This window comes from Dendropsophus ebraccatus, chromosome 4, assembly GCF_027789765.1.
Source record: "Dendropsophus ebraccatus isolate aDenEbr1 chromosome 4, aDenEbr1.pat, whole genome shotgun sequence".
NCBI lineage: Eukaryota > Metazoa > Chordata > Amphibia > Anura > Hylidae > Dendropsophus > Dendropsophus ebraccatus.
In genome coordinates, this window is record NC_091457.1 from 147476652 (window position 1) to 147500664 (window position 24013).

The window sequence follows — 24013 nt, forward strand, 5'->3', positions numbered from 1 at the left end:
TAATTTGTTCTCTGGGATTTATAGGAAAAATTGCCAGGGTGACAAGGAGTGATAGGGTGCTAAAAAAAAAAAAAAAATCACAGCCCTCCCACCCTGCCTGCTCCCCTCCCCCAGCACTCCTGCCAGTTCCCTGCCCAAAGATGTTGCAAAACATCTAATTTCAGTGCAGATCAGTACGGTTGCAGTATCTGCTGCATTACTCCCTGTCTGCTCGTATTTCTGTAGCATCATTCATCACAAGGCATCACAATGTAATTATACCTCATTCTCTCTAAATGTCCCAGTAAAGATGTATCTGTGTATATGACGAGAGATGGTGATGTAGACTGGAGGGGCTGGTCAGATGGTGACATTACTCACACATCACTTTCACCTTAGTTACTGTCCATTCAGGCACTTACAGCAGCCACTGTATAAGGAGTGGGCTTCCCAGGCCAGGTCAGCGCAATATGCAGCAGGTGTCATCTGAACAGCCTAGGCCACGCCTCCTTGGCACTTCACTGCAGCATAAAGAAGTCACAGCTAAATAGAAGGTAATATACAGGGGGATATTTACCAAACATGGTGTAAAGTGAAACAGGCTCAGTTGCCCCTAGCAACCAATCAGATTCCACCTTTCATTCCTCACAGACTCTGGTAAATGAAAGGTGGAATCTGATTGGTTGCTAGGGGCAACTGAGCCAGTTTCACTTTACACCATGTTTGATAAATCCCCCCATTTAAGTGGAGAGCGGCGGCAGTGAAAAAGCGCGCGCTCTCCCATAGACAGGCTATGGCACACTGAGACAGGCGGGATTCCGCCTGATTGAGTCAGTGTGAACATACTCTAAAAGGGTATGTGCACACTTTGGAAAAAATGTTGCGGAATCCGCCGCATCCGGCAGTTCGTGGACTGCGGCGGGGGCGCACGTCTTCGCCCGTGTCATAGACTCCATTCTATGCATGGGCGGATTCCGTCGTCCATCCAAATAATGAACGTGTGCGGTGTGTGCGTCGTTTTCCGCAACGGATTTTCTGTCGATTTTCCAAAGTGAGCACATACCCAAGGGGAGATTTAGTAATTCTGCATGCAGAAGTGCCCAGACCAGGCTTGTGCAGCCCTGCAGTTCCCATCACGGCCATTGGTGGCAGCAGAGAGACCTTCTTGTCCCTTACTGCTGCCACTCAATGGATTAATAAAAAATACATTTACTTTATTAAAGTTATATAAGAATTTCAGAATCAGTTTTTAGCATAGGGATGTGCAGTCCTCTATCTATCGCTAGTAACCCTGCAGCACGTGACTCCTGTATAGGATTATATCTCAGATAATGAGGAAGCAGGAGACTGCCCCTCTACTGCGCCTCCTCACAGTGCTCAGCCCCTGGCCAGAAGGGGAGGAGACCCTGGAGGGAAGAACCTGCCTTATATACCGGCCCCTACCCCGGAGACAGCGCTCATCCGCGGACAGCAGGGACGGCACAGTAAGTGATCGGCTATGTGTCCTGTGTGCAGAGCGGCAGACATGACTGCAGCGGGGGAGCACCGAGACATCGATCTGCTGACAGATGGCCTCACCTTACTCAGGGGCTGTGTGTGTCATTAGTCAGCGACTATCAGTGATCAGTATGTGTCATTAGTCAGCGACTATCAGTGATCAGTATGTGTCATTAGTCAGCGACTATCAGTGATCAGTATGTGTCATTAGTCAGCGACTATCAGTGATCAGTATGTGTCATTAGTCAGTGACTATCAGTGATCAGTATGTGTCATTAGTCAGCGACTATCAGTGATCAGTATGTGTCATTAGTCAGTGGCTATTAGTGTGTTTTTAAGTAGTCAGTGACTTTCAGTAGTCTGTGTGGCTGTCAGTAGTCAGTGTGTGTGTGTGTGTGTGTGTATCATTAGTTAGTGACTCAGTAGTCAGTGTGTGTGTGTCATTAGTGACTATCAGTGTGTGTGTGTAACTAGTTAGTGACTATCAGTGTGTGTGTGTAACTAGTCAGTGACTGTGTGTGTGTGTGTAACTAGTCAGTGACTGTGTGTGTGTGTGTAACTAGTCAGTGACTGTGTGTGTGTGTGTAACTAGTCAGTGACTGTGTGTGTGTAACTAGTCAGTGACTGTGTGTGTGTAACTAGTCAGTGACTGTGTGTGTGTAACTAGTCAGTGACTGTGTGTGTGTAACTAGTCAGTGACTGTGTGTGTGTAACTAGTCAGTGACTGTGTGTGTGTAACTAGTCAGTGACTGTGTGTGTGTAACTAGTCAGTGACTGTGTGTGTGTAACTAGTCAGTGACTGTGTGTGTGTAACTAGTCAGTGACTGTGTGTGTGTAACTAGTCAGTGACTGTGTGTGTGTAACTAGTCAGTGACTGTGTGTGTGTAACTAGTCAGTGACTGTGTGTGTGTAACTAGTCAGTGACTGTGTGTGTGTAACTAGTCAGTGACTGTGTGTGTGTAACTAGTCAGTGACTGTGTGTGTGTAACTAGTCAGTGACTGTGTGTGTGTAACTAGTCAGTGACTGTGTGTGTGTAACTAGTCAGTGACTATCGGTAGGGGCTGGTTCCCTTACCAGCAGGGTAGGTTGTGTTGGTGTCAGTGCAGGCATTGTGTGATATCTGCAGACAGGAAGCAGTGTTCAGCTGCAGTGTGAACAGTCACCTATTGTGCGGCCAGTAACTATCAGGTGTTGCAGGTGTGCTGCTGTCTGAGGTCATTGCCCCCCTGTTAGTGATTACACAACCCGTCCGGCCATTACACACCTGCCCTTTGGAGCCACTGAATGTCAGTGTGACGGCTGAGCAGTTATTGCACATGATTACATGGGAGATGCGTTATTACTGGAGATGAGCGCAGCTCCGGCATGTGAATGCTGGGGGCTGAGGAAGTGTGATGCAGCCTAGGAACATATTTGCACAAGGGACTAATGGTCCTTTTACACGGGACGATTGATTGTTCGTTTTTGCACGATAGCGGTCGAATTCGAACGATCGGACGTGTAAGCGCAGCGAACGATCAAACGACGAGCGAGAAATTGTTCATTTTGATCTTTCAACATGTTCTCAAATCATTGTTGATCGTTCGCAAAAAATTCGCAAATCGTTCAGTGTAAACATTCTCTCAACGATTTCACCTATGTGTGAGATAGGCTTAAGCGATCGCATAGCGAATTTTCCGTACGATGTATCATTCCGTCTAAACGCTGATCGTTATAAAAAACCGTTAATCGTGCGATTGGGTGAATTATCACTCCGTGTAAAAGTACCATAAGGGGGCGTTTACACAGATATATCTGACAGACCATTGGAGCCAAAGCCAGGAACAGACTATAAACAAGGAACAGGTCATGAAGGAAAGATTTCTCCTCTTTTAACATCCATTCCTGGCTTTGGCTTCAAAAATCTGTCAGATAAATCTCTCTGTGTAAAAACACCAGATGCTTGATGCTGTTTTTAGTGCAGATCCATTAAGTTCAACAAAGGGAGAGATGGATAAACTCTGTTTTTACAGAGGCTCAAATCTATTTATCTATCTCCTTATCTATTACATTGCTTCAACAAAGTTAAAGGGGTACTCTGGGCGGGGGTTATTTTTAGGGTATGGCCGGGGAAGGGGTGGAAATGGAGGCCGCCAGTCACTTACCTACTCGGCCCTAGGGGTAGTAATAACCTGCAGCCTCATATGCCCTAGGGGGAGTAATAATCTGCAGCCTCATATGCCCTAGGGGTAGTAATAACCTAGAACCTCATATGCCCTAGGAGGAGTAATAATCTGCAGCATGATATGTCTTTAAAGGGGTACTCTGGGCGGGGGTTATTTTTAGGGCAAAGCCCAAAACAGGGTGGCGTACACCAGATGAAGCTTTAGTACTATTATGTTTGCATACATGACAATATCCTGCTGGCCTTAGAAGCAGCTGACTGACATTGTGCTGTTCTGTAGTCTATTATCTATGAGTACACCCAGATCCTTCTCCATCAGTGACTCTCTCAGTGTAACTCCCCCTAGGCTGCAGCTTATTGCTCCCCACAGGACATATTATGCTGCAGGTTATTACTCCTCCTAGGGCATCATGCTGCAGTTTTACTCCCCCTAGGACATATTAGGCTGCAGACTATTATTCCCCATAGGGCATATCATGCTGCAGATTTAGTCCCCTAGGACATATCAGGCTGCAGACTATTACTCCCCATAGGGCATATCATGCTGCAGTTTATTACTCCCCTACGACATATCAGGCTGCAGACTACTACTCCCCATAGAGCATATGCTGCAGATTATTACACCCCTAGGGCATATCATGCTGCAGATTATTACTCCCTCTAGGACATATTGTGCTACAGATCAGTCCCCAGATGCATAGCTTTACATTTATACACATATTATTTGCCAGGTAGATGACCAGGCCCTGAGTACACATCTTCCATAGTCCGTCCTCTACTACAAAGCTTGGTGTCTTGGTTAATAATTTGCACCAGAAATCTGGACTTAATCCCCTGCTGTATCTGGCGGCAGAAGACGGTTAAATCCTGCGATAAATCTTCCCGCTGTCTCATAGATAAGGAATAGTACAGCGTGTATTATGGGAAATATTCCTGGAATGTAAACTGTAGGGCGCAGATCGTGAGGATCAGCCATCGCCTTGTCCTGTGTACCCCAACCCGCCCCTCAGATAGGAAACAGAAGCCACCTATCCATCATGGGGATTACTCCCCCTGTACCAGATGCCTATACATTACATTATAGATGTCTGCCGGCCTGCAGGTGGTTTATATTTGCAGCTGATCCTCGATGTGTTTTTTTTTTGTTGTTTTTTTTTTTTTACTTTTTTACAGCAAAAATAATTCTAGTCTCTAATAGATAATGACTGATCTCTAGAGATGGGTTCGGGTTCGAGTCCATCTGAACCCGAACGTTCGGCATTTGATTAGCTGGGGCTGCTGAACTTGGATAAAGCTCTAAGGTTGTCTGGAAAACATGGATACAGCCAATGACTATATCCATGATTATCACATAGCCTTAGGGCTTTATCCAAGTTCAGCAGCCACCGCTAATCAAATGCCGAAAGTTCAGGTTCGGATGAACTCAAACCCGAACCCGGTTTGCTCATCTCTACTGACCTGTTGTTAGGGGGCAGCCATGACACCAGAACTAGCAGATCATTCTAAAGTTGTATTAAAGGGGTAGTGCCCGCAGTGCGCACACCCCTACATGTGTGAAAGGGCCCTTAGTGTAGAACTTCAGTATTAGCTCAGCAATGGTCCGACTCTCAGCGTCCACACCAGTCAACCATTTCAAGGTTCCATAGTAGAGATGAGCGAACCTCAAGCATGTTCCGAGTCGATCCGAACCCGAATGTTCGGTATTTGATTAGCTATATTTTCATATATTTAATAAAAGACATTTTTTTTTTTTTTTTTTTTGTAAATTTTAGTTTGGCATTTTTTTTGTTTTTGTTTAGATTTTTGCACGGAATACATGTTAAAACACGGATTAAATAAAAAAAAAAACACTTTGAGGGAGATTTATCAAGCAATTGATCCTCATAGTCTAGTGATGCAAACTGGCCAGTTTCCAGTAGGAGAGGTTTCCCTAAGAACTCACTATCTGTGTAAGGCTGGGTTCACACTGCGTTTTTGCAATCCGTTTTTTGAAAAAAACGGATGCATTTGTGTGCATCCGTTTTTCCATTGACTTCCGTTTTTTTTTATGGACACAAACGTAGCTGACACTATTTTTGAGTCCGTTAAAAAAAAAAACATCCCCTTTTTTTTTTTTTTTTTTTTTAACAATGGAAGTCAAAGGAAAAACGGATGCACACAAATGCATCCGTGTTTTTCATCCATTTTTGCAAAAAAAGTGGATGAAATAAAACTGATTGCAAAAACGCAGTGTGAACCTAGCCTTATACAAGTTACACATCTTATATTGTGAAGTCTATAGATGATGATGATGATGATGATACTTCCCATTTTTCAGGCCACTGAATGAAACTCTTTGGAGCTGCTCCTATTTTTCGCTTTCTTCTCCCAAAACTACAATCGACCATGAGCCGTACACTCAGCACCGGAACCTTCCAGAACTCCCAGCCCCTGAATTACAGAGCGGGGAGCAGAGTGCAGCCTATAGACTCTGTGGGACAGGAACAAGCGTATGAGCCGTCCACAGGTAAGATGTTCATGTTCTGTATCCACTCCTGTATATTATATAACATACTTATTGGTGACCTGATATTTAAAGGGGAACTATCAGCAGGTTAGATTTGTCTTGGCCTCTGATAGTTCCCCTTTAATGCAAAGTACAGCACAGAAATGGGGAGTAGGGGTGAGCGAATTTACAGTACTAGCTCAGGCTCAGCGGTTGCCTTTGAACTCTGCTCTGGGTGCCTGGAAAAGCTGGATACAGTCCTGGGACACTAAGCACAGGGGAGGGGGGCAAAAAGGAGGACAGGAGGGGAGGTGAGGGGGGCCCAGCAGGGTAGCACAGGAGGGGGGTACAAATGCACAGAGGCTAATGGAACAGAGTCCCAGTGCGGATGTGAATAGAGACTTGCTGAGTTCTTGCTCGTGTTTTATCAGTCAGTGGGCACCGCACTATTAAAGCTTCTGCCCTGTCAGTACAATGGTAGTGACACTATCTGAGGAACTCTGTTGGGAATACATAGAGGTGAATGGTTTTTCCTTAGTTTATCTTATTTAATCCCTATGCTCTTTGGAAGTCTCCATAAAGTAATAGGACACCTTCTCTGTATTCTGAAGTAGAAATTCATTGTTCTATGAGCGGCTATAGAAACTTGTGCCAGAAAAATTGTGCAATCTGGCATCAGCTCGGTAACGTCGTGTGCAGATGTTTTCTCTGTATGGGAGCAAAAACATATTTCCTTACTTCGGGTATTCAGACGAAAAATGTTTTCTTCCAAATCCGCTGGTTTCAGAAAACTATACAAATCTGTAATTTTACTTCTATATAAAAATCTCAAGTCTTCCAGTACTTATCAGCTGCTGTATGTCCTGCAGGAAGTGGTGTATTCTTTCCAGTCTGACACAGTGCTCTCTGCTGCCACCTCTGCCCATGTCAGGAACTGTCCAGTGCAGCAGTAAATCCCCTTAGAAAACCTCTACTGCTCCGGACAGTTCCTGAAAGAACAGAGGTGGCAGCAGAGAGCACTGTCAGACTGGAAAGAATATACCACTTCCTGCAGGACATACAGCAGCCATTAGACCCATTTGCATAATCAGCAGTCATTATTCCCATCCGGTCTACACCTGTACTGGGTTCACATATCTGGTTTTGCTCTTCTAGGACGCGTCATTACAACGTTTCCTTGCTCTGGTGAGAAGGAAGTAAATGAAGCCATCCAGAGCGCCAAGTCGGCCTTCCAAGTATGGAAGCAGAAATCAGGGATGGAGAGAGGCCGCGTCATGTTGGAGGCCGCTCGTATTATCAGGGTCAGTATTTTGGGTAGTTTTTTCTTATTTACATACAATTATTTCATGGGTCCACCGCTAATAAAAACCAAGACCTTGCACAGCAGTATGCTCACTACTTATCATACGAATACATGAAATCAGTGACTTTCTGTGATTATTGGCAAAGGGGAACTTGGGGGGGGGGGGGGGGGGGGGGGGGGGGGGGCTTCCAAACAACTGGTGTCAGAAAGTTATACAAATTTGTAATTTACTTTTATTTAAAAATATCATTTCTTCCAGTACTTATCAGCTGCTGTATGTCCTGCAGGAAATTGTACATTCTTTCCAGTCTGACACATTGCTTTCTGCCGCCACTTCTGTCTAGAGCAGGAGAGGTTTTCTATGGGATTTGCTACTGCACTGGACAGTTCCTGAAAACGACAGAGGTGGCAGCAGAGAGCGCTGTCAGACTGGAGAGAATACACCACTTTATGCAGGACATACAGAAGCTGATAAGTACTGGAAGACTTGGGATTTTTAAATAGAAGTTAAATTACTTCTGACACCAGTTAATCTGAAAACTGTTTTTTTTTTGTTTTTTTCCTTTTTCTTTGGAGTACCCCTTTAAAGATTTAAAGAGACTTTCTTTATCTGAAGGAACCTCTAATAGAAGCCTAGAAGTTACACTGCATTATGTTCACTACCCATCATGAGTACACATTGCTAATAATAACAGAAAGCCATTGATTTCAGCTAAGTAAGCCTGAGGGCAAAGACCACAAATTTTCACACATTATTTCGAGGGGTATTAAAGGCGTTTCTAAAAACCGGCATCCTGCATTGATCACAATTACTAACTTACCCCTCCTCGTGCCCCCAGTGAGCGATGGCAGCGGCCGCAGGACCCCCACTGGAGGTCAGGGAGGCCTTTCCCAGCTGCTGAACTGCCCAGCGGCACGCACTTACTGGCTGAGTGGCCAGTCCATCTGCTGGGTTGTGACGTGGAGATCCCGGAGCCCGGCGGGGGTCCTGCAGCCAGTTCAACGAGGGCACGAGGAGAGGTGATCCTGAGAGCGGAGGGAAGATGTTCTCTGTATAGAGCGGCAGGCCTGTCTGGTGCTTCAGTTATTCCCTACGGGTCTTCTGAACATTGCCGAGTGGTGAGCTGGTCACAATGGTCGCCTTGTCCCTTATCCCATTGATGAGGAATAACATTTGATGATGAAATTACCCTTTTAGGGTGCGTTCACACCTAAAGGATCTGCAGCAGATTTGATGCTGTGTTCAGTTATTTAAATGATATCTGCTGCAGAAAATCAGCTGCAGATCCTGTAGGTGTGAACGCACCATTAGGGTGTGTTCACACCTACAGGATCAGCAGCTAATTTGATGGTGCAGATTTGATGCTGTGTTCAGTTATTTAAGTGAAATCAGCTGCGGTTATTTAAGTGAAATCAGCTGCGGATCCGGTAAGTGTGAACGTACCCTTAAACATGGCTGCTTTCTTCCAGAAATGGCACCTCCAGTCCTCAGTTCGGGTGTAGTCATTGAAGTGAATGGAGCTGAATTGTAATACTACTCACAATCTGAGGATGGGTGGTGCTGTTTTGCAAGAAAGTAGCTGTGCTTTTTCCAATCCCAGATAACCCCTTTTAATTTTTATCTATAATGTGGGGGGACTATCTCATGGATGCTTATCGTCTTTCTATGGACAACACATGAGTGATTATTGACTGAAACTGATGGACTGCAGAAAAGACAGGACAAAACCGACCCATTATAAGTTAATAGGCAGTTAACTGTCAATCAGCAGCTGGGGGAGGGGTGTGGCAAGAATCCTATTCTCCTGCATATTAGAAGAACGTCTGACAAAATGATGTAAGTAAAACACAGATCTTTATATCTTAACAACTTGATGACATTGTGTGGTGTAATGTGTTCAGGATGAGAGGTGAGATATAGCTGTGTATATAGCACATACTGTATTGCTGACAGGACGCTTCATGGCATCTTGGGTGATTTTAGTATTTGAAGACGGGCTTCATCAGTGACCCCCTTTGTAAAGGCGGAGGTTTCCAGAACTGAAAGCCTCCCATACTCATTAGAGGCAAGTTGACCTAGCCTATTTTAGTTATCAGTGGCCGACTATGTGATTTTTGGGGTCTCTCAGTTCTTACCCCAACAGATTATGAGGAAAGAATGATCAGGCATGTGAATAACGACACCCTACCTACACTGAATCTACCGGTTCATGGTGGGGGTAACCCAGCTTATAGAACAGATGACTTGTAGTATTGGAAATGCTCTTAAAAGGGTGGCGTCACAAAGCAAAGACAGTATAACCAAAAGTGTATATGTAAAGGAGAACGAATATGCTGTCTTTAGTAAACTGACTTACACCCCTGTACCATTTTTCTTCCCCATGGACCTTGGATCTGTATGTAAGGGAGGCTTTATATGCGTATTCATCTTGTTCATCCCGACAGACTATGGGGGGGGGATCTAGTAATAATATACAGTGGTGCCTTGGATTATGAGCATAATTCGTTCTGGGACCGCTCTTGTAATCCAAAGCAACACTTCCCATAAGAAATCATAGAAATGCAGACAATTGGTTCCACGCTCAAAAAATAATAATTTATTCTGAATATGTAAAACAGATGAAACAGCAGAATCTGTGATATTATAAGTTACTGTACAGTAATGGAGAGGATGGGAAACACAAGGGCTGACAGAGACTGCAGGGAGCATGAAGGAATGAGCAGGGCAGATTTGGGTACATACATGCAGCACTCTCTGTCTGGGGGGTTACAGCTATGGAGAGATTACCTCCACAGTCCTGTCCCCTGATGTAAGCCCCAGCCTGAAGTGGATCTGCTATGATTTGGAAGGTTAGGGAGACTTCCTGGATCAGAGTATAGTGCTGTAGACCCCGCTATGCAGACCATGCCCCTCCTCCACTCCCCCTCCCACTCAGTACAGCTTGCTTACACCAAGCAATGCTCTTAAACCAAGTCACAATTTTGAAAAACTGTGAGCTCTTAAACCAAGTTACTCTTAAACAGAGGTACCAGTGTATGAGTTTGCTGCACCCTCCCAAAAAGTGTGAATAAACCACTTTGAGTGCAGTTCTGTCTCAGCACCCAGGGACTGCAGGAAATGTGGTAGTAAGTAGGCTCTCAAGAAGTAGCTATAATGGTAATGATGTGGGAAGTGTGTAAATAAAAAATGTACAAGTATTCCAAACATATATATTCTGTAATCCTTTGTTAGTTTGTCCACAAGTATGTGTACAGGTAGGATAGTTTTGTAGCATTTAGCGCTTGTGCAAATAATCTGTAAACATATATGCAATGATTCTGTATTTGAAGCGTAGTGGTGGACAGTCCACCTCTCACCAGATCAGAATACCTATACATATTCAATCTCTAGAACTCCAGCTGCCAGTGCAAAGGGCCCACCAAGGATGGCAAATGTTGGCTTCATATGAATTTAAGACTTAAAGGGGTTATCCAGCGCTACAAAAACATGGCCACTTTTCCCCCTACTGTTGTCTCCAGTTCAGGTGCAGTTTGCAATTAAGCTCCATTTACTTCAATGGAACTGAGTTTCAAAACCCCACCCAAACTGGAGACAACAGTAGGGGGGAAGTGGCCATGTTTTTGTAGCGCTGGATAACCCCTTTAATAATATATGAATTTTTATATTTATATCTTTGGACCTTTTAAACAATGTATCGTGATTTACCTATTATAAGTTATAGTTAAAGGGGTAGTGCGGCGCTCAGAAATTATTCACAGAATAACACACATTACAAAGTTATACAACTTTGTAATGTATGTTATGTCCACCACCGCCCGTGTACCCGGAAGTGTGTGGGAGTGTGTGACACGGATCAGGTAATGTATAATGCACCACACTTCCGGGTACACGGGTGGGGGTGGTGGGACACGGGGAAGGGGGCCATTCACATACATAACATACATTACAAAGTTGTATAACTTTGTAATGTGTGTTATTCTGTGAATAATTTCTGAGCGCCGCACTACTTAAGTGTTTGTTATGAATTTTATGGTTTAAATTTTATGAATTTATTTTTTATGGTTTAATTTTTCTGTTGCGCAATAAATTGTATATATAACGTTTATCACTCATTTATAGAGCTTTTATTTACACCCTTCCCACATCATTACCATTATACCAACTTCTTTAGAGCCTACTTACTACCACAAGATCTACCTGTTGTTGTTTTTTTTTTTTGCATATCTAATGTTTTCAAGAACTTAACATCTACAACTAGAACTAGAAATCTGAGTTCCCCTTTAATACAGTTTAATAAGTTTTTCTTATAATATTACCACGTTTTGCTCCTGTAAGTATAACCCGTTTCTTTCCTCTATACAAACATCTATTAAATATTGGAAAAGTGGAGAACTTTTTTTTTTTTTTTTTTTTTTCTTATATCTTCCAGGAACGCAGTGAGGAACTGGCTAATATGGAGACGATAAACAACGGGAAATCCATCTTTGAAGCCAGAGTGGACATTGAGATTTCCTGGCAGACCCTGGAGTATTATGCCGGACTTGCTGGTAGCATGGCTGGTAAGAACCTTCTGAAACAATATGTAGAGTTTCTGGAAAGGTATAGCGATGGTGTTGTGCTATATGTAAAAGAACATAGCCATGTATGTATCTTTAATTTAAGACAATCCCCCTTTAAGGCTACCCAATATATATATATATTATATTATATATATATATTTTTTTTAAATAAAGGCAACTTTATTTGTGTTTTCTCTCTCACTTCATTTGCGCTTTGTTTTCCTCTTCAGGTCAGCATGTGCAGCTCCCAGGAGGATCATTCGCTTATACAAGGAGGGAACCTCTTGGCGTCTGTGTAGGGATTGGAGCCTGGAACTACCCTTTCCAGATCGCATGCTGGAAGGCCGGTCCTGCACTTGCATGTGGTAAGCACTTCAGTGAAACATTTTACAAACGTACAAAGTGTCGCGGCCGCGTCCCGTGCTCCGGACCGCCGCCGCGACCTCTCCATGCAGCTGCCGGCGTCCATGTACAGGGACCCGGCGCTGCTACTAGTTCGGCCCCGGGGGGGCGCGCCTTACCTCGCCCCGCTCCTGTCACCCGCTGTGCCGGCCGGCGCGCGCGTCCCCGCCTCCTAGGGCGCGCGCGCCGGCTGTCTCAGGTTTAAAGGGCCAGTCTGCTCCCTTATTGGAAGGTGCACTAATCACTTCCTATATTGGTTCTTTTGTTTCCTGAATGTAAAATTTTACAATTTTCTAATAGTCTGCCTTAATAATTTAAAAATGATTAGTTGTTACTAAGATACATTTGTCAGGTAGACTTTCTCTCTCAATGTTAAAGAAGGCAGCAGAAGAGTTACACACCAGCCCAGATTGTGGACAGGAGGGAGCGAATCCTTGGAGGACACAGGCTGGTGAATGAGAGGAGAGGAAATACAAGGCACCTTGCAGGGGAGAATCACATACACTGGCTTAGGTTTAAAAAATCTGCCTGAAACCAAAACTTTTTTTTTTTTTTCCATTGCAACCAGTCACAGCTAAGCTTTTATATTTTATTGAGCTGTGGACCAATCGCAGCTAAGGGTCCTATTTCACAGGCCGAGCAGGGCCCGATCAACGATGTAAACGAGTGCCGATCTGCCTGATCGGTGCTCGTTTACTGGGCCTATTTCACGGGCCCCGATCGGTAAGAATGTCCCTGCAGCCCTTGCTTATCAATGTCCTTGCAGCCCTTGTTTCATACATTACCTGTCTGGGCTGCAGGTCTTCTCCTTCTTCCTCCCGGTCCCGCGCCACAGCAGCTTCGGAGCGGGGCTGTCTGAACTGACAGACCGCTCAGCCAATCACTGGCCGGAACCGCCGCGGTCCGTGATTGGCTGAGCGGTCTGTCAGTTCAGACAGCCCCGCTCCGAAGCTGCTGCGGTGCGGGACCGGGAGAAGAATTGGTTGATTCTGATGACTTATGTCTTTTAAACTTACTAAGTAGATGGTGTGTTTGACATTGGCACGGTGGTTCCCATATTAGAAAGAGCAATGTATTGAACACATATGATTTGAAGAATAACAATATTAAGTCTGTATGTTAGCAAAGCAGGCTATGATGTTACTTACCCCCTTTCTTTATTTCCCAGGAAATGCTATGGTGTACAAGCCGTCCCCCTTCACTCCTATCACAGTGGTTTTACTTGCGGAGATCCTTAAGGAGGCGGGGGCCCCTCTGGGTCTCTTCAATGTGGTGCAGGGAGGAGCAGCCACCGGGGAGCTACTCTGTAAGCATCCGGATGTGTCCAAAGTCTCCTTCACTGGCAGCGTTCCTACCGGCTCCAAGGTAACGCCATCACCGACTAATGCCATCTTATCATAGCAGTTGGCTTGAAAAACGTAATACAGTTCTAATATATCCGATCCAAACCATGGAGACCATCCCCCACACTGTCCCTATTATATCCTTTACTGCCGGAGCCATGCTGGTGTACAGGAGACTGTAAATAATATCAGATGGTATATATCCATGTTAGACTATATCCTGTAGGGTTAAACTGTAGACTTTATGGTGCTAATATTACTACCTAACAACCCTTCTCTAGGGCCATGTACCTCGGGGTTAAAACACAACGAACCACAAATTTCCACCAAAGTTTTGTTGGGTACTCAAACTTTTCTTGGTATCCGAACAAAACTGAGGGATACAACTGTTATGAGGGGTGTTCGGGTATCGCCGTTTACAGGAACAGGGAATCTCTTTATTATGAAGGGAGCCCCGTCTATACTACTGCTGCTGAGCCGCCTCAGTTTGCCAGGCCGGGGTTAAGTTGTGATGCTGTGCACATAAATACACAGACAGGAGCCAGGAAAAGTAAGTGAATCCTTTCCAAAGAATAGCACAACACTCATCATTTTGATGTTGTGCCCCTCCTAGGGGATTAAGAGGTGATTCTGTGCACAGTACCCCTGCCTGGCTGGCAAACTGAGCCGACTCAGCAGCAGCAGTACAGACAGGGCTCACTCAGCAGCAGAAGTTTTCTGCTCTAGACTAAGGGCCCCATTCCACCGGACGATTATCGTTCGCATAATCGTTAACTGTTAACGATCCCAAACGACCGCTATTGCGAATGACCTGAAAATGCTCACTCATTTCCATGGAACGATAATCGTTACTTATGATCGTATTTGCTATTGCGTTCGTATCTACTGCCAACGACCAAACGACGTCTTATTCAATGCAAATGATCTGCTAACGTTTTGCGAACGAGCAACGATAAAAATAGGTCCAGGTCTTATAAAGCGATCAACGATTTCTCGTTCGGTCGTTAATCATTAACTGCATTTCAACGGAACGATTATCGTTTAGATTCGAACGATTTAACGATAATCTGAACGATAATCGTCCGGTGGAATAGGGCCCTAAGAAACCCTTCTAGCAGGGATTCCCCACTCCTGCAGTAAGGAGCAGTGTGCAATGCTAATAATGTATGCGCAGAGGAGGTAAGCAGTAATGCTGTTGCATCTTTACTTAACTCTTTATACGCCATGGGCCAGGCTCTCTGTTTCTGACTCTTGGAGCGTAAAAAAACTATTAAATGTTTTCCCATAATTTTCTATGAAAAAATTCTGCTCTGTTCTGGAACAGCCTTCCAGAACAGATTACCTATTTGATGTCACTATTCATAAGCCAAACAGAAGAAATACAAATCTTTCCATTTTATACGTTGTTGTTCCACTCCTCCTAGTTTTGGCTACACATCCTGATGTGTGAAGGTCTCTAAGATGCCATAAACACTACATGAGGGTCATTTTCACTGACCCTGGCAACCATGGGGATGATTTATTTAGATTTGTCAGGAAAAAGTCAACATGTTTGATCCCCTTGTAGTGTGTGTGTTTTTTTTTTTTTGTTTTGTTTTTTTTAATAAAAAAAAAAAAAAATTATACTGTGTGTAAATATAAATATATATATATATATATATATATATATATATATATATAATATAATATATATATATATATTTTATTTTGTAGTCCTGTCATCACAATTGTGGGAAGGGCCATACAGATGATCCAGTCATTGTTCATGTTATAGGCTGTTCAATGAATGCCGATCAACTTGGGCATTCCACAGATGATACACACATTAAACACATTCTGCCATCCTTCGCTATGTGATCAGTAGTTATTGTGAAGGTATTTGTACTGTAGACTTTTATTGTGCATCGTTGTCTAAACTGTCTGAAACCGTCTGAAACCTGCATTAAGGGTGCGTTCACATGTACAGGATCCGCAGCAGATTTGATGCTGTGTTCATTTACTTAGATCGGATGTGCTGAGGATCCGCAGCATAAAATTCGCTGTAATACGGTGTGAGTGAGAAGCTACCCGAAGTTTGTAACAAAATTTAAAGTGTACCAGTAAGTGTTGACTATTCCAGATCATGGAAATGGCGTCCAAAGGTATTAAGCCTGTGACCCTGGAGCTTGGAGGAAAGTCTCCTCTCATCATCTTTTCCGACAGCGACCTAGAAAATGCTGTGAACGGCGCCATGATGGCAAACTTCCTCACACAGGGACAGGTAAGCTCCATACTGCTTGTATACTGTACTCTTTACATGTCATGATGTCATACACATAAAGGATGTCATATTTTATTTGTCATGGGTTTATCGTCCATGTTCAGGAACCTTTTATTAAAGGGGAACTATCAGCATGTTAGACGACTCTAACCTGCTAATATCTCCCTATTGGGCACTGCGGAGGAAGATATGTCTCTTAAATTCATCCATTCTTGTGCAGTTTTAATGTAATCCTATGTCTGGTAAGGCCGTTTGGAGCACTGTCCCACCCCAGAGAGGTGATCTGCCCCTGGCCGGCTCACCCCTTTCTAAAGATTATCAGTGGAGCAGGTCGGATCGGCGCTCTGGGGGCGGGGCAGTGCTCCAAAGCCTTACCAGACCAGGGATTACATTAAAATTGCATGGGAACGGCACCAAGGATAAAGGTAAGAGACACCATCATCATCATCCACCTCCGTACCCTGTGCACTATGGGGAGCTACCAGCAGGTTAGTCTTCTAACCTTCTGATGGTTCCCCTTTAACCTGGCCTTGTGATTACCAAATTGGAATAAAAAAGATAACTGCCACCATTTGTTCTCAGGTTGTGTGCGGTATTGCGGTTCAGTTCCGTGGATGTAAATGTTGCGGAGTTGTAATACCTCACACAACCTGGAGACATGTACAGTGCTGTTTTTGGAAGAAAGTAGTTGTGTTTAAAATCCTGGAAGAACGTTGTCAGCTGACCGATCAGTGTTTAAAATCCTCCATTTAACAATAAGTGTCTGTCTAGCGCACACAGGTCTCAATACACAGCAATGATGCCCCTTGGCAAAATAATGTTAACATCGTGTTAACATGACATTAAAGGGGTAGTTCAGAAAAACAAAAATTCTTTCAAATCAACAGAAAGTGCCAGAGATTTGTAATTCACTTCTAGTACTTATCAGCTGCTGTATGTCCTGCAGGAAATGGTGTATTCTTTCCAGTCTGACACAGTGCACCGTCCAGAGCTGTAGCAAATACCTATAGAAATGCTCTCCTGATTTCCAGACTGAAAAGAATACACCACTTCCTGTACTGAAAGACTTGAAAATTTTTATTAGTAAATCACAAATCTCTGGCACCAGTTGATTTTAAAATATATATATATTACATTTTATTTTATATTTTTTTGCTGAACTACCCATTTAATAATTTATGTAGGCAGTCTATAATATCAGCATAAGGCAGAAGCGTCAACCAAGCTCTGATAGTGACCATTACAGAAAACGTTTCTTAAAGGGATTACCCATGATTGTTTTTTTTTTTTTTTTTTTTTTTTAAACAGCTTTTTTTCTGGCAAACAGCTCCACCCCTTACCTCAGGTAGTGTGTGTGTGTGTGTGTGTGTGTGTGTGTGGTATTACAATTGATCTCTGTTCACTTCAATGGAACTGAGCTGCAAAACCCACACCCAACCTGAGGACAGGAATGGTGTTGTTCTAGAAGATAGCGGCCATGTTTTTCTAAGCCTGGACGACCCCTTTAACCTCAATGTTCTCCAAATACACTCGCACAATAAAAACAATGGAGAAACGTTTTGCAGTAAACCTGACACGAGACTCGCCATGTAATTGATCGAGCGTTTGATTCCGATGTTGTCACTTAGGTGTGTTGCAATGGCACGCGTGTCTTTGTTCAACGGGACATATTACAAAAGTTTACTGAAGAGGTGGTGAAGAAGGTGAAGAAAATTAAAATCGGAGACCCCCTCCTGGAGGACACCAGGATGGGACCCCTCATCAACCGGATCCAACTGGACAGAGTGTTTGCCTTTATTAAAGGTGCAAAAGAGCAGGTGGGTTTTTTAATGCATAGAAGTATAATAAATTCATATAAAATATAATAAAAGGGCCCGACAAACTATAGCTACAGTAAGGGTCCTATTACACTGAGCGATTGTTAAAGACTAACGATAAACGATTGCAAACGAGATTGTTTATCGTTAACCTGAAATCGTTTACCATATTACACAGAACGATTATCGTTTAAATACAAATGATACGCACAATAATTGTCCCATGTAATAGGGTAATAGGGCCCTTTAAGACCTATCACCTAAAACTTGCTGTCCCTATTATTCTAAAAGAAGAGCCCGTGGAGCCTCATGTAAGAGTCTCATAACACAGGACTAGCCAGATATCCCTCCGGGAAGGACCCAGCCAAGGGGAGGCTCCTGTAGGGAAACAACCAAAACCACCATAAGTCATTGTAATGACAAGGGATAAACCAAGGCCATGTATCCATCCACATACAGCTGTTTCGGGGTGTTGCCCCTCATCAGTGTGGAGCAGGATTCTGGCTAGGTGGGAGCAATGCCTAGTAGAGCCATAAGAGAAACAGATCACTGATCTCAGGGAGACCAGCCAAACGACAACACTGCCGGCTGCTAGTGAAAGCTGGTTGCTCGTCCTCCCAGATTGCACCTGCATTGGGCCTTCACTGTGGACTTTGGTAGGACACACATGGAACGCTAAAACTGGTAGTAGTCGTGCCACCGGCCAGGGCACACTCCCAGCGGAATACAGAGTGAATTACTACACCCGTATGGATAAAGTGAACCTGCACACACCTGCATTGAGTAAGTGACCTTAAAACTATATTTAAATATACCAGAGTTGGAGTAGGGGCGCTTGATGAACATTATACTTTTTGGATTTTACTTACTGTGAAGAGCAATGGGTCTGTCTTAATCTTACATCGATAGCAGCGTACTACATCCCGCCAGTATTCAGCGCTGTATCTATAGTATATATTTATATATACAAATAACTATAACCTATTTATGAAGATACTTTACCGTCTGTATCTTTTACTTTACCCAGATACAATCTTCTTGTTCGGTGCAGCAAGGCCTGGAGCCACCATCTTGATTTAGTCACTTGCATGACGCAAGTGACGTCATCAAGTTGGTGGCGCCCGGCCTTGCCGCCGGCGCGAGACAGGAAAGTGAATTAAAAAAAACGCAGCTTAAAAAATTATTATTTACAAATATTAATAAAATAATTATATCGAATTTAGGGGAATTTTTTATTTTTTTTTTCCCGTCCATGATTGGTTCTCTTCAAAGTAGGCAACTCGATTTGTGTCTTGTTATAGATAACACTTAGGCTGCGTTCACACGTACGGGATCTGCAGCAGATCCACAGCAGATTTGAATCCACAGCAGATTTCATGGCCCAGATTAAATTCAAAGCAAATCCGATATTTCAAATCTACTGCAGATCCTGTACATGTAAAAACACCCTTAAAGTGTCATTCTAAAATTTTTGCCCTAAGGCTGGGTTCACATTACATTTTTGGACCCCTACTCATCAGATACTTATCAACGGATAGTCATTTTAAATCTTGGAATAACCCCTTTAATGTATTTCCTATAATCAGATCTGTGTTTGCCTTATACCTAGGGTGCCAAGGTTCTGACAGGCGGGGAGCCATATGTGCCAGAAGATCCTAAGCTGAAGGCTGGATTTTTTATGACCCCCTGTGTACTAGGTAATGCTTCATCCCTGGCTTACATATTAACTGCTTGCATTTAACATAACTATAAAGATTAGTGATGAGCGAACTAACCAAGCGTTGTGGTTCATCCAAACCTGAACACTCTGCATTTGCCTGCCGGTGGCTGGAGAAGCTGCCAGGAAAACATAAACACAGCCTATAGAAAAGATTGATGCATCCTTAGGGCTGCCTGGAAAACATTGATAGGGCTGCATTCCTCTTATCTGGGCAGCAGGATTTATTGGCTGAGGAATTAAATGGGTATTCGCCCCCCCCCCCCCCCCCCCCCCAAAAAAAAAAAAAAGAAAAAAAGACTCACCCCATGTAATAGCCTACCTATAGCTTTACATATTGCTTATATTTGTTTTAAGCGGTTTTGGTGCTTTTTCTGCAGACTCTCCCCCTCTGGTGGCAAAAAAGGGGCTAAACAGAGTCCACTCCGACAGTGCTCCTTTCTCCTGGCCCCCACCCTGCGTGTCGGATGACGTGACTTCCCTCTCTTCAATGGGCTGGGTTAGCGATTATAACCCTGCCAAGGCTGGCGTCGGCACCCCTCTAACTAGAGCAGGGCCGTCTTTCTACACTTTTTTTTTTTTTTTTCCTGTCTGTCAAAAAAAAGTGTAGTAACAGAGGGGACTGGGCCTCTAGAGGCCCACATGGGACAGCTAGGGGCCGCCGGTACATACTGGAGTCCCCGGTCACATATTTCTTGGCACAAAATTTCCTTACAGCCTGAGTAGCTGCTGGAGCTATGGGTGGTGAAGGACCTTTGATGTCACTGGTCATGTGATAGGACACCTGATGGAGGGTAGAATTCGATTGGCCCTCCTGCACACCTCATCCCCCCCACCCCCACATCACCAGCACTTTTTTCAACCAATAAACATGCAGGGGGGAGGGACAGGCACTAGGAATAGGCAGGGCTTTAAAAAAAAAAAAAAAAAACTTTAACTGTGATTGGCTGCCTGAACCATGTGATCTCCTGAGTATAAGAATAGTGGATTTCAGATTCGTGACACTTGCTGGTTGGAGCTAGAGAGGGACAGACTATACACCAGGGAGAGAATATTGATTTCCAAGTCCTGAGTATTTTCTCGTATAGACTATAATGGGATTCCATATTCGATCAAATATCGGAGGCTATTCGAATCGAATTTTAAAATATTTCACTATTTGATAATCTCGATTTATTTAAAGCTTGTTTCCTTATCACCAACAGGAGATTGCAAGGATGATATGACTTGTGTCAAGGAAGAAATTTTTGGCCCGGTGATGTCCATTTTGCCTTTTGATACAGAGGAAGAAGTTTTACAGAGGGCAAATAACACAACCTATGGTTTGGCTGGAGGAGTGTTTAGCAGGTTTGAAATTTTTATATGGCCGCCCGGGAAATGTTCACAGTAAATCCACTGAGTGTGCATTTACCCATAATCTGATCACTCCATAGCGACAACATAACCTTATAATGAGCTTTAATAGTGAAAGGTCTTTTAAAAGCTTTAAAGTGACTCTGTACCCACAATCTGACCCCCCCTAACCACTTGTACCTTAGAATAGCTGCTTTTAATCCAAGATCTGTCCTGGGCTCCGTTCGGCAGGTGATGCAGTTATTGTCCTAAAAAACAACTTTTAAACTTGCAGCCCTTTGCCCAACAGCCGTGGCCTAGATTGTGTATGCATTAGGCTGGCACACCCTCTCTGTCCCTCCTCCTCATTAGGAATGCTCCCGGCAGATTGTCTCCTATTCATCAGCTGTGTGAACACTGCACATGGGCTGGATTGTGAGGCACCTGTGTAGTTTTCACTGCAGAGGAATAGGAAAGTGGGTGGGGAGGAGGGACAGAGGGGTGGTGCAAGGTTAGGGTACAGATACTCCAAGCCACGGCCGTTGTAAACAGGGCTGAAAGTTTAAAAGTAGTTTTTTAGGACAATAACTGCATCACCTGCTGAACGGAGCCCAGGACAGATCTTGGATTAATTGCAGCTATCTGATGGTACGAGTGGTTTGGGGGGGGGGGGGGGGGGGGGGGTCAGTCGCTTTAAAGGGGAAGTCCAGGCATCTTGAAAATCTGTGTGTGGGGGGGGGGGGGGGGGGGATGGGATGGGATGGCATCAGTGCCGGATGGACTGGCCTTTCAGCCAATCAGTGAATGGAGTGGCGTCCCACCCCAGTCACTGACTGGCTGAGCCTCCAGTCTATCAGCCGGGTTGTGGCTGAGATCCCAGAGCCCGTTGGGGGGGGGGGGGGTTGGTCCTGCGGCCAGTCTCACCGCGGGCAAGGGGAGAGGTAAGTTCTTACTTGTTATCAAATTCCCCCCTGCCAGATTTTAAATGCCTGGACTTCTCAACTGTATTGTCTCTGTAAGACATTGTTCACATTAAAAATGTCAGTCCCAATGTATACCTGCAACAAACAGCTCCTATCCCACTATACAGTGGGGAGATTTTTAATATTTATAATCTTCCCTGCTCTTTAAAATTCCGCTTTCTGGCAATACCAGGACAGCAGAGCAGCGTCTCGATAGAAGAGATGAAATAATTTCAGCCCTTGTTATAGTACAGTGATGGGGAACCTTTAGCCCCCCAGCTGTTGCAAAACTACAATTCCCATCATGCCTGGACAGCCAAAGCTAAAGCTTTGGCTGTCCAGGCATGATAGGAATTGTAGTTTTGCAACAGCTGGGGGGCTAAAGGTTCTCCATCCCTGTTATAGTAGATCATGCCAGCAGCTGTGCATAAAGGCAGCGTCTGTGAGAGAAGAGGAAACATGGGAACTGTATACACTCGCATTGTTAATCCCATCCACAGTAATCCCTGGTGGCATCAAAACAGCAGTGCTGCACAGAACTAATCTAGATAGTTAAAATGACAAGTAATAACTTTTTAGTGCTTGTGGTGTAATCTAATCTGCTGGTACAATCTCATCTGCTGTATATAGGGACCTTTCTGTCTTTCTCTTCTATCAGGGATATCCAGCGTGCCCATAGAGTGGTGGCTGCTCTGCAGGCCGGGATGTGCTTCATCAACAATTACAATGTCAGCCCAGTGGAACTGCCCTTTGGAGGGTACAAGAAGTCTGGTAGGTGTTTCTCCTCCGTAGACCTAACAAGATGGCAATGTCTAGTAGTATAATAATCATACAATAACTAAATCTTAATTGTCTGCAGGTTTTGGACGTGAAAACGGCCAAGTTGCCATTGAGTATTATTCCCAGCTGAAGACTGTCTGTGTGGAGATGGGAAATGTCGAGTCTGTGTTTTAATTGGACATCAAGTTACCCCAGTGGCCTCTTTCTTCACGTCCTATATTGAATGAATGCCTGAGGCGCTGTTTACACCATGTATAGTTTCTTGCAGCACCAAGTATCCTTGTAGACTATACTATTCAGTATCTTAGAGGAGCTGTCACCATTTGTTAGTAACTCATCCAATAACGTTTCCTTAGGGTCCATTTACACAGATTATCTGCCAAAGATTTGAAGCCAAAGCCAGGAATGGATTTGAAAAGAGGAGAAATCTCAGGCTTTCCTTTATGCCCTGATCTGTTTATAGTCTGTTCCTAGCTTTGGCTCCAAATCTTTGTCAGATAAACTTTCTGTGTAAATGGACCATTAGAGTTCTGGAGAATAGTCATATGCACCATTAGAGTTCTGGAGAATAGTCATATGCAATCAGTTTTTGAAAAAGAAAAAAATAAACTGATTGCAAAAACCGATGCATTTGTGTGCATCCGTTTTGATCCATTTTTCCACTGACTTCCATTATAAATAAAAACAGATCAAAATGGATGTTTTTTTTTTTACGGACACAAATGTTGCTGACACTTTTTTTTTTTTTTTTTTTTTGTCCGTTAAAAAAAACGGATCCATTAAACGTATGCTAAAAACGCAGTGTGAACCCAGCCTAACTCCTCTCAGCTTCCTCCTTGCAGCTCCAGGCTCCTCCATTCACATTCCTCCCATCAGACTTCATCCAGTTTTGCATTTATCATGTTTGCAGAAGATATGATACATACTGGTAACCAGAATACCAGTTGATGAAGAGAGAACTAGAATGTATCCAGTATTAATAATCTGTACTTTTGCAGCTTTCAATAAAAAAAAATAAATACATAGTGTTCGTGTTCTAATCTACGAGGGTTACAATAAAGGTTATACTATATAGTGATATACTGTTCTATATCTTCTCTAAAGTTATTTTCTGCAAACTTACGGTCCTCAGTGGTGATTCTGTAGTCAATTCTTTGGGCGGATGCCAAAATGGCATCTATGAGATGGGCGTGACGGGTTATCCACCTGGATTCCGTAGTGTGAACACACCCTTTAAAAGGAATCTGTCACTAGATTTATTTTGAATTAAATGAGTGTAGCATAAACTAGTGATATAAATGCTGACTAGTTTGGTATATTGCTTACTTCATTTTGTCCAGCCGTTCTTCTAGTATGCAGGAGAATAAGATATTTGCCACCACTCTCCTGCTGATTGGCAGTTGACTTCCTA

At 43.7% G+C, this 24013-nt stretch overlaps 1 protein-coding gene across 1 annotated transcript; it reads left to right on the forward strand.

The window, feature by feature from the left end:
• The first annotated feature begins 1356 nt into the window (after nt 1-1356).
• ALDH9A1 (aldehyde dehydrogenase 9 family member A1) lies at nt 1357-23627 on the forward strand. The gene is made up of 12 exons (XM_069967406.1): nt 1357-1463; nt 5959-6147; nt 7282-7427; nt 11860-11989; nt 12220-12354; nt 13560-13756; nt 15854-15994; nt 17623-17811; nt 19421-19508; nt 20734-20875; nt 22481-22593; nt 22682-23627. The coding sequence occupies exons 2-12, from the start codon at nt 5967-5969 to the stop codon at nt 22774-22776; spliced, it is 1557 nt and encodes a 518-aa protein (XP_069823507.1). The 5' UTR covers nt 1357-1463; nt 5959-5966; the 3' UTR covers nt 22777-23627.
• The last annotated feature ends 386 nt before the right edge of the window (nt 23628-24013 follow it).